We start from the raw sequence: 12,285 nt of genomic DNA, 5'->3' as shown, positions 1-12,285 counted from the left end.
TTTTGTGACACCCCAAGGTGTTCTCCTACCACCTCACAAAATATCAAGGGGGGTCGTCGGAGGAAATTTTTTTTCGTAATAGAGCTCATATAAAGAGAATTTCACTCGCGGTCACTTTTTAGCCCTCATCGAGGGCTTTGAGTAAGACCGACAGGTCTGCCCTACGGTCAAGCCATTTACCTATAAACATGCCAAAAATTAGCCAGATGTAAACAGGGTAAGTGCCCTAAAATCCGTTTTGAAATGACCCTCTGTTTTTCCCATAAAATACAAAGATTATATAGGGAAATACGACTGGTCAGTTTTGACCCAATTCCCGATTTTTCCCGGACATGGCGAGTTTTTTGTGACACCCCAAGGTGTTCTCCTACCACCTCACAAAATTTCAAGTGGGGTCGTCGGAAGAAATTTTTTTTCGTAATATAGCCCATATAAGGCGCCGGTCAGTCGAGGTCAGTTTTGACCCCTTCTCCGTAGACTTTTCGGCCAACCGTCACCGGCCTTCGTGTTCTATCGCCCGAAGGCACCATCGTGCCAAATTTGACGCGCCTGCGGCGCCGGGAAGTGCCCTATCGGGCACTTGACCACTTTGCTTTATATATATAGATATCTACTGAAATGATTTCTTCATTTGAAATAGCATGCACCTACAAGTATTTGGTCAGCGCTAAGTGCCATCAATCGTTTATTTTTGGGAAAAGTTTAAAGACACATTTGGTCTCATTAGTGTTTTAAAAAACCATGCTATGGTTATAAATGTCATTTTTATTCTTCGAGCAGTTGCTTCCTAAATTTTGACAGTATTATGTTTGCGTTTTAATTGTAACCTATTGCCGTTTTAATCAAATGGTCACTTTGCTTATTACCTCCCTTGATAATTTTGTCAAAACAGGAGAAGACAATACCTTTAATGTTTTCTGTTAGCAAAAGTGATATACCTTTACCTACAGTAGTGGCCTTTCAAAAATGGCACTTTTTAACTGTTGAAATCGTCTGACTACAAACTAGAAGGGTGGAAATAATTATGTAGGTGTTAATAGATCTAATAGCGATGAGTCAGGTCAGTTGGTGGTCATGGATACTCTCACAGGCATGATGGCAGCTAATAATCGTAAGCAATAATCATATATATATATATATATATATATATATACACATACATATATAATATACATTCTCTACATGGACACCACCACGCAAGCAAGCTGACTATCTAACCCTCCTCCCGCCCCTCCCTCGCTCTCCAGGCATGCGAGACAGACCATATTGCTACTGTCACAGAACTAGTTTTTTTGTATCAGTTGTATGTGTGCGATTAAATTAGAACCTGCTGGCTTTAAAGGGTGTCTACTGTTTTATTGCATAGGAGGATAGTGAACAAAATTAAATTATAAATCAAAATAGCAAGATTTTCCAAGTAACACACATGAAATTAAACATTAAAAAACAATAAAGAAACCCCATTTCTGTTTATTTATTAGCAGCCAATAAGCTGTACTTCAGCATATAACAGGTATAAATGAAAAGGTAAGTTTAGAAGAGGCCATTGTTTGTAACAAATCTGTATAATTCAACAAAATCTTGTGATATTCATACTGATCCTTGCATGTCATCTTTTTCAACCAGTCATACAGGATTAATTCATAAGGATATACAATTTACATAAATAACAATAAAAAAGTGAAACTATTTTTTCTAAATGAACAATTGTGTTAACAAAGAAAATATTTTTATGGTTTAACAGCTGTATGTAAAAACACACTTAAGACTAATTGTCTAATACTATCCCATCACAGAAAACAACCATTACATAGGCCTATATACAAGAACAATAGAAAAAAAAACGAGTAGAATTCTAAAATTTGTAATTTTAATTATTCTATTTCACCATACATTTGATTGCCTCAAATTATGGCTTTTAATGTTTCATATATGACAAGGGAATGTATTTTACTTAAGTAAGAGTGATTTTTCAAATCTATTTTGGCACTTGTATCAATCATATGACAAAATCACAACTAAAATGAAATCACAATTGATCTTTAATAACAAATAAATATTATTGTCAATGGAATTTTATTTTATAATCTATTTATAAAAATAGCATCTATATTTCAAAAAGTGAGCTATATACTAAGTGATATTCAAATACACAGCTACATCTGACAGGTCCTTGTCTCACTTTGCTGTAGAAAATTGAAATCAATGTTTAATATCAGGCTTCAAATAGCCAGTTTCCTCAAAATATATTCTTTTAAACATACACATTAATATTATAAATGTATATTTATATACAATAGAATAGGGAGATTTGATTACAATTACATTAGCACTAAAGTTGTTGGATCAAAAAAAATTTCTAATAGAATGGGGAAATTTTATAACAATAGCACTTAAGTTGTTGGATCAAGATTTCTTTCTAATAGAATGGGGAAATTTTATAACAATAGAACTTAAGTTGTTGGATCAAGATTTTTTTTTCTAATAGAATGGGGAAATTTGATTACAATAGCTCTCAAGTTGTTGGATCAAGATTTTTTTTCTAATAGAATGGGGAAATTTGATTACAATAGCTCTAAAGTTGTTTGATCAAGATTTTTTTTCTAATAGAATGGGGAAATTTGATTACAATAGCTCTAAAGTTGTTGGATCAAGATTATATCTACTACACAGTGAGAAGCACAAAGTGAGACCTACCAGCATGAATCTTATTTGTTATTTGAGACTTGAAACTGCCTTTCTAGCAGCATCATCAAGATCTGAAGCTGATATTATAGGCATTTTACTCTCCTTTAATATTCTCTTTGCTTCATTTACATTAGTACCTAAAATGGATATAACAATCAAGAGATAGTTGGATACTAATAATTGAATTCATTTGTTCCATATTACCAAACAGTATGTTTGTTCCCTTTGATATTGCCAACTAGACTTGGGATAATTTGTCCAGTGATGTTGTCAGTACTGTGTTCAGCTAGTTAAGGATAAACTGCTAAATTTGTAGTACAGATAAGGGTACAAATCAGCCTTAGCCTACACAGATTTAGTATAATATCAAATGCCCAAAACATGCAAGATGTTAAAAATATGTTACATCAGTCACACAATTTTTTAATGAACTATGTTTATTGATCTCAGTATTTATGGTTAGGTCAAGGAAATTGATCTCAATTACAGAATTATAGGACAGAAGAAGAATTTATTTTTAATATGACAAAATAATTATAATATTTACATACCTTCCAACCTGACTATAAGTGGCAATGTTAGATTCACTGACTTGTAAGCATTTGAGATCCCATTTGCAATGGTTGCACAGTTTACAATGCCTCCAAAAATGTTTACTAGAATTGCTTTGACCTATTGAGTCACACAATTTACAAGTTTACATGCAATTACTTCAATTTTTTTTTAACTTTACCAGTATACACACTTTTAGTTACATTTTAACATCAATATGATATAGTAAGACCTACTTTCCTCAATATGTCCCAATTGTGTTACTATGCTATCCCCTATAACATAATAAGTACAAGACTGCATAAAATAAAAGACAAACACCATTTTGAACTGATGGTCAGTCTATCTTAAAAAGTGATGTATAAAGTGGAACTTACCTGTGAATCTGCTGTGAGAAGTTTAAATGCATTATAAACCTGTATTTCAGTCACTGTCCCACCGACATCTAGAAAATTAGCTGGAGATCCACCATGAAGTTGAATAATGTCCATTGTTGCCATAGCCAGTCCAGCTCCATTCACTTAAAATAAGTTTATATTTATCTGTGAATTCTCAAGTAAACTTACCAAATGCTTGTTATGGTAAAGAATACATATTTAATTTATATCAATTAATTTTATACTATTATAAAAATTATCAGAGCTTGTGCAACCTACTATGTAAGAAAGTGTGTTTTATACAGGGCTGCCTACCCCAAAAATACATTTTATGTAAAGAGAGCATAGATCTAGATTTTACGCAAAAATTTAAAACTGCCCATAATTTTCAGAAGTTTTTTTCATTTTTTTTTAATACAAAGTAATTAAGAATAACTTAACATCATCACATAACTTATCAGGATAATGATGAAAATCAACAATCTGACCCATACTAAAATTTATTTTTAAGAAAATAATATTTGAGTCAAGGTCTAGATTCTAGCAAAATTCTTGCAAGAAAAAAGCCCTGGACATTCAGAATGGAATGTAAGACAACAATCTCAAACAGGAATCTAAACCAATGTGAGCTCAGTGACCACTCATATGTGTCACTATTTTTCTCCCACTCATACTTGAATTTGCTTATTTCTTGAATAATTTGTAAATCAATGATTAAGATTACAATATTCATCAATGGCCACAGAACATAAAAAAGGTTAATGAAAGTTCATAAAATAGACCCAACTATTCCTGTCTGCCATAACATTGGGAAGAACCTGATAACATATCTGAAATTTTAACTAGCTAAATATGAAACTCAGACTGGAAGTTATCACAAGCAAAAACCCACTAGTTTATGCTAACAAAGATTTTGATTTTAACTGAAGACAAAATCTAAACCTTTGCGGCATAATCATAATTCTGTAGCCTGGGTGTGTAAATCGTAAAATTATGGACAAAACTGTACAAGAAGGTCGCCCTGTTTATATGAGTGTGTTATCTGAAATGTGCTCAAATGACTTACCCAGACAGGCTATGTTTCCATCCATCCCTATATAATTTAGGTTGTGCTTGGCAGCTTCTACTTCCCTTGGATCATTTTCTGACATGTCATCCATTGCAAAAACTTCTTTTTGGCGAAACTGGGCATTATCATCAAAGTTGATTTTGGCATCAAAACATACAACTATGTAAAAGAAATATTGCTTAGAACTTAATTTTGTCAAGAGATTTTTACATTGTGTGAGTCATCTAAATTAACTTGTTTTTAATCTCTTCAATAAACAAAAAAAAAACAAATATAGTACTTTTTAGCAACATGTGGTGATTGTTGGATACAAACATATTATTAAAAGAATTTAAGAGCTAACCTTTCCCATCATTTGTCTCTCCAAATGGATTAATCTCCAGCTGAGTGGCATCAACTTTCAGAAAAAGCTTGTACAACTTATGCATTTGCTCAGCCGCCTGATAAAAATGGATGTTATTTAAAAACATACAAACTGATTATGTAACATAAACAGTTAATACTTTAATTAAAAATTTTTTTTCTTAAATTATTATCTAAATTACCTGTTTTGTTTTTTCACCGGTAAAGCCCAAATTTTTAGCCATGGTGAGTGCTTGACTATCTTTAAGTCCTTCGATTATGTCTATTGGTTCCTAATTCAATTTTGATAAATAATGAGTGCAGGTAAAAGTGAAAGAAATTTTTAAATTCCAAAGTTATAAAGTAATTTTTAAAACTAATATTGATCTAACAAGCTGTAAAACTATATCACTAAACAGAAACAGTAGTGTATTTATATTTCACTGATGATTAACTAGTAAATAGTCTATGTAATCTACATCTGATGATTATATTTAGTCAGCATTAAATTCTAATCACATCTTATTAGTGCTGCTCAAATCAATATTTCATGTCATTTTATCTTCTACATCTTTATGATAAAATGAACATTTATGTAAAATAATTGAGTGATTACATACAGTGAAAATTGCACTTGGTTCCTTCGCAGCCACCTCCTCTATATCTATTCCTCCTTTGGGACTTCCAACCATTACTGGTCCCCCAAAAGCACGATCCATTAGAATAGCAAAGTAAGTCTCTCTGGCAATATCTAATGCCTCTGCTACCATTACCTTAAAGATTATTAGAATAAGTTGGGTTTTAATTTGGATATCATTTAAAATCAAAAGTAAAAATCATAATCTGATAATCAGTGTATGGGAGAAATGATGTCATTGAATATAGATATTACTGACATGAGTTTCTTATTTTGTTATAAATTTAATTTACTTTTTTTTGTGTGCATAGGATCAGGGGTTTAATAGATAACTGAAGGAAAGTTTAGTACTCTGAAAATTTGTAATAAAACTAACCTTTTCTACTTTAACTCCACTTTTTGGTGTCTGTTTGGTAATTAATTTGTGGCCAAGCATACTCTCAACTAAATCTTTAACTTTCTGTGGGCTAAAAAGAATTGTTACTATTATTAGAATTCTTGCTAAAAAAATTAAAATTTGTGTGAGTTACTACTTTATGGAAGTGCCTATATCTTCTCACATCCTGTGGCTAAATTTAGCTTTTATTTCACAATTTCTTAACGTGTATATATTTAGCTTCTATTTATAGGCATACATATTTCACAATTTCTTAACGTGTATATATTTATAATTTTAAAAAAAGGTTTGTTTTATTTAATATATTGTTATTTTTTTACAAGTTTTTCAAGTGCTGTGTGGCAGAATTGATATAATTCTGGCTATCAAGTGTGAGTTTTGGGTTCTAAACCTGTCTGAATAGTGCTTTTGTTTTGTTATTATGATAATTTTTAATGCATTATATAGTTTTGGGAAATAAGTGAATAGTAGAAACTTAGCAAAATCAAAACATACTGATGTATAAATATATACTTACTCTTTTGTAAGATGCACACCTCCTTTAAAGCCTGAATCAAATGTACCTTTTCCTCTACCTCCAGCTAATATCTGTGCTTTAACTACATATTCTTTAACATCTAGGTATTAAAAAATACAAACCAATAATAGAATAGAGAGTTATAAAATATGGCTTACAGTTTATGATACTGTTAAGATTAAGTTCACAGTAAAAGCCATTATGTAAGCTTACATAAAGAAAATTGTTAAATCTACTACAGTTTCTTAGATAACACACTATTGTTTCTTTTCCAACTGAAAGTTTCTAATTTGTAGCGATTAATTTAAGTAATTAAGTTATTTTGTTTTAGTTGTCTATACCCCATGCAAATGATTAAAAACAGAGCAGAGGACCATTAATTTGCCAAGACATACATTTACTTGTAAATAATTCATAAAAGAAAGTTTAAATCTTTAAAAATCTATAATCCTTAGAAGGGTTTTTTTTCAACTACATGTTTGAACATAAGGCAGATATGTCTGAAAGAAATAAACTTGATGTACACCTATTTTAGTACTTGAGTACCTGTAGATAGTGGTACATTTGATGGTGACTTGTATCTATCTACAAGGGCAGCTAGATCTTTCACTCACACAAGACTAACCTACTAAGCACTAGTATTAATTGCACTCACAATCATGCATATTTGCTTTCCTTTTTTTTCTCCCTTCTTCCCCATTACCTTGCTAGTTACCAGTCTACTATCAAATTCCACAATTATTTTAACGATATTTTTTCATCCTAGGAAAAAATAGTTTCATTTTTCTTTGATGGATTTTGTGGATGACCTCTAAAATAAAAAAGACACACAATTACTTACTCATTTTGGTTGCAACCTTAGCAGCATCTTCTTTTGTTGAAGCCACCTGAAACTTTTGTACAGCAATACCATTGTCTGCCATCAGTTTTTTACTTTGGTATTCATGAAGGTTCAACCATCGCACTTGTCTGTAAAATGATGTGGCCTGTAGTTTTATAGATTGTAAAAAAAATTCTGTAAAAAATTTAGCTGATTATTTGTTCTAGTCATTCTTTTTACAATTTTACTAAGCATTTTTTACTTTCTCCTATACGAAGAAAAGAGAAAGTATTGTAATCGTGCACACACACAAAAAAATGTTTACACCTCCCTGAGTCGGAAAAACATCATAATTTTGCAATCTTGACCATATGTCTGTGTTTGTGTATGTGGGTATGTGTGTCTGTGAACACAATAACTTGAGTACTGTTTCAGCTAGGTTGATGAAATTTCATATAGATCTATATTATATCAAATTTGTAGTTCTGTATCAACTTTTCAGCGATTTCCAGTAACCGGAAGTGGCACTTATTCTACTTTCAATTTTTCAAAAGCCTATAACGTGAGTACTGTTTGAGATAGATAAATGAAATTTCACATGTAAGTAAACAATCTAATTCTTTGCCTTCTGTCAAAATTTAAGTAATTTCCGTTGACCGGAAGTAGTAATTTACGCTATTTCTGATTTCTCAAAAAGTCATGTAAATTTATAAAGTACTAATAATATTCCACACTATTATACACAGATTTTTTCCGTTGTGACACTTATGCATCGTTTAATTTTATCACTTATGTTGGTGTTCAATTAAACAGCCCCTCACCCATCCATCACTCGTCCATTTAAACGTACGCAAGCTTGCAGTCTTGAGACTTTCGACCCTTTAAAAATGTATTAAGCTCCCATCGTATAGAACTAGGCTACCCATTAAGCTCCAAAAGAAGCTTTGGTGACAACAGGATGGCCGATTTTGAAGCTGCTCAGCGCTTTATAAAAAGCACAATAAACGATAAGTTGACACTTATTTTAAGTAAATTATAGATCTGAATCTTGATACATTTAAAGTGATATTTGAAAATTAAGAGCTGTGTGGTCATAGCATACGATCGTTGTGAGTTCATGTAAGTTAATTGTTAATTTATAGTATCATGCCTTGCAATTATGTGTTTCTACTTTACTAACTAACTTCACCCATGGTCATGAAAATCTTAACTGACACGAACATATTTTTTTTAAGAAGAAAAAGTTAAATCTAGATCTAGATCTAAATAATAGATTCTCTAAATAGATTTAGTAGGCCTATTAATAGTAGGCCTACTATCTATATTTCTATAGTATAGTAGTATAGCATAGTAGTATAGTATACGATCAACTGGAGGTGAATGAACGTGAAGCGGGGAATAAAATACGCTACTAAACTAAAATAAATGGAGTTTAACCCTAGCCCTTGCTAGAATCTAGTCTAGATTCTAGATCTATCACTAGATTAGATCTAACCGATTCTAACCTAGATCTCTAGATCTATCCTAAATCTAAATAAAATTCTAGGTAATCTATCGTTTTGGGTACGTAAAATCGTCCGCGGCTATTAATGTCCGAAAATGTTACCTCATTGTCAAGGCTGTAATAGAAGTATATTGTGATATGTTTGTGTCAAATATTATAGATAACTGAATAATAAACCTAAATCAATGGCTAAATATATCAATATAGGCCAGAAATTAACTTTAAACAGCAGTGTCTGCAAGCAAGATTTGCTATATAAACAGCAGCCATTTGTAAAATAGAGTGACTTCCCCCTGAATCTTGCGCTGTAAGTCTATAAAAATAAAACTTTAACAAGATGGCTGCTATAGTAAATGAGCATGGTTGCATCTGTTGGAAACATCGCTAGTGTTCATTTATTACTGAAAAGTTTTAATATAGGCCCCTAATTGTTTAAAAACAGGTACATAAATGAAACAAGGAACCATTTTTGTATTTTTCAAAACATAAATTCTCCTCAAAATGTGAAATAATAGAGTCCTTGCAAACACGTGACCTAAATCACGTGATACCTACGCCCGCCGCCACAGTGGTGTACATCAGACGTAAACACAATCAGCTGTTCGCCAGCGCTGGACGTGTTCACCGTATGTAAAGAATCGCGCCCGCGGAAAAGGAAAAATATGTTTAAAAACTTGAACTCTTAGGAATTGAAGATCCTTATACAGTTATTGACAGTTTCGTGGATAATATAAATATGTGGCCGAAATTTCTAAATAAAAATACTGTTAGTAATACCGTTTGCGTTTAGAGTTTAAGTAGACGAAGCTGATCAAATGCAGTAATATATTAGAGGTTATCTACTGTAGCAAACGTGAGACCACTTAACTCCTACAAAACCCACACTACAACGGCTAATATAATCCATGGGTAATAACCAATCTGGGTAGCATGTTATACAATTTAAGACCCTTATAATCCAGCAGGGAAGTAATCAGACACATTAATACTGACGTTCAACCCTCATGATGGCTGCCCCCACCTGTATCTAGCCCACAATAAAACCAAAGAGGAGTCTGCCCTGCCCTCCCCTGAAAATGTCTCACCTCCGTGATACCCAGCCCCACAGAGATAGTATTTCTTATATAATTTTGACCCTCAGGGCCCAGCAGGGAGAACAAAGGGGAAAGTCCCACTGCTCTCCCCTCAACACTTCTCACCCCGGTGTCATGTTATGTCATTTATAGCACACACGGCTTATCAGGGGAAAGCATTAAGGCATTAAGAATCTTAACTCTGGACAGCTACACACTAGTATACTAGCTACACACTAGGTGCCTACTGTAAACTACTAGACTGTAGGCCCTATGTAGACCTGCAATTGTATCAATTGTAGACTGGGTCCATTGTTATTATTCTAAACCATCTCACTTATAATGTTTCTAGCTTGATTTGTTTCTTTTATAAACAGTGGATTTAAAAAAAAATTAGCCTAATCATTAACCAAATAATAATAATGTGGTTATTTGTTGTTGGCTGGTATGATCTAGATTGTACTACTAGGCTACAAAAACTTAGTAGACCAATTACTAGATATGAATTTGAATTTAATTAAACTCAGTCCAGTATCAGATACATATTGCTGTAAAAAGACAACTAAGTAGGTAGGCCTTAGTAATTTATTAAAGCCTTCTACTACAATAATATCAACTACATGCTTGTATAAAGTTTTTACAATTTAATTTAAGTAGCAGATTCTAGATCTAAGTCTAGTCATATAATCTATTTCAATTTCAGAAAATTTCGTTTGCTAAAAAAATGATTAGATAATTAGAGCGAGATTTTAGATCTTAGAGACAATTAAATGCTTTATTAGGCCTATTATGACTACTTTTGATTTATTATGGGTGTATTTTGAATCGAATGTAGATCTAAAGTAATTAAATTTAAGTAAAGAAGTAGATTCTAGATTCTATGTCTATCCAGCGGAGCCAGGTATTAGGCCTACTATTAGATCTTATTATTCTTATTAGCCTATATTACTTTTGACTTTGTCTTTTACTATTAGTATTTGTGAAGGTCGAGCATATTTGTTTTATTAATAGTTATCTTTTATAATTAAAATGAAGTTTATTATTTTACTGTCCTTACATGAAACAAAGTATCGAGAACTGCATTTGATCAGATTCGGCTACTTTAACTCTAAACGCAAACAGTATTACTAACAGTATTTTTATTTAGAAATTTTGTCCACATATTTATTTATACGAAACTGTCAATAACAGTATAAGGATCTTCAATTCCTAAGAGTTCAAGTTTTTAAACGTATTTTTCCTTTTCCGCGGGTGCGGTTCTTTACATACAGTGAACGCGTCCAGCGCTGGTGAACACGTCCAGCGCTGGCGAACAGCTGATTGTGTTTACGTCTTGTGTACACCACTGTGGCGGCGGGCGTAGGTATCACGAACGGACGTGACGTCATATGAAAGGACTCTATTATTAAAATGTAAGGAGTCACCTGTTTTTCACATTACTAGTCACGGGCGATTTTACGTACCTAAAACAATAGATTACCGGTTTATTATTCATTTATCTATAATATTTGACACAAAAGTATGACAATATACTTCTATTAAAGCCTTGACAATGAGGTAACGTTTTCGTATATAAATAGCCGCGGGCGATTTTACGTACCCAAAACGATAGATTACCATTTTTTACTATACAGCAGCTACTTCAATGTATGTAGATCTACTAATGTTATGATGTAGGCCTACTCTCACTGTTTATAATTATTTCAGACTTTACACTCTCACTGAGTTAAATATAATCTAATTATCTATTTCTTCGTTGACATTGGTTGGTTTTGTTACCTTTGCCAACTTAATTAAATTAACTTTGACCAGGGACGTCGCCATGATTTTTATCAGTGGGTTACTTTCACAAATATATCTAGATCTAGCCCAATGTACATTTTTTGTAGAAATAGCAAGCTTAGGCCTACGTGTGTCAAAGATTAAGAGTTGCCATATTGGCAGAAGTATTTTATATTTAATGGGAAATGGGCACCCTAAAATCTCACTTTGGCATAGAATATAATGTGAATTTAAGAATATGGGACGGATAGATTATTTTTTCTATGTCGATATTACGACCACTGTAATATAGAAAACAGTGGCAGCCAAGGAGAATACTACCTTTGGGATCGCAAACTATTAGGCCTAGCCTCGGAATGGTTGAATCAGTAGCGGACCACACCGGGTGACACCATACAAGGGGGGGGGGGGGCATCAAATTATAATAAAATTAAAGTTTGCTTTACCCAGATTATGTATGCCTACATCAATCGTACAGCAAAAGGGCAAAGGGGCTTCCAGCTTGCTGTCCTTGAACACCAAGGTGC

General features: G+C 32.7%; 1 protein-coding gene across 1 annotated transcript; it reads right to left on the bottom strand.

Annotated features, from left to right (window-relative positions):
• Positions 1–1,452: 1,452 nt before the first annotated feature.
• LOC131946320 (succinate--CoA ligase [GDP-forming] subunit beta, mitochondrial) lies at positions 1,453–11,872 on the bottom strand. Its single transcript, XM_059307015.1, has 12 exons — positions 11,756–11,872; positions 7,421–7,565; positions 6,580–6,679; positions 6,042–6,132; positions 5,649–5,801; positions 5,232–5,321; positions 5,030–5,126; positions 4,684–4,845; positions 3,618–3,760; positions 3,240–3,360; positions 2,698–2,825; positions 1,453–2,186 (listed from the first exon to the last, which is right to left on the bottom strand). The coding sequence occupies exons 1-11, from the start codon at positions 11,798–11,800 to the stop codon at positions 2,716–2,718; spliced, it is 1,257 nt and encodes a 418-aa protein (XP_059162998.1). The 5' UTR covers positions 11,801–11,872; the 3' UTR covers positions 1,453–2,186; positions 2,698–2,715.
• Positions 11,873–12,285: the final 413 nt, after the last annotated feature.

This window comes from Physella acuta, unplaced genomic scaffold (genome assembly GCF_028476545.2).
Source record: "Physella acuta isolate Inbredline_101_S28 unplaced genomic scaffold, ASM2847654v3 ptg000552l, whole genome shotgun sequence".
Lineage (NCBI taxonomy): Eukaryota > Metazoa > Mollusca > Gastropoda > Physidae > Physella > Physella acuta.
This window is presented reverse-complemented; position numbering and strand designations above follow the sequence as displayed.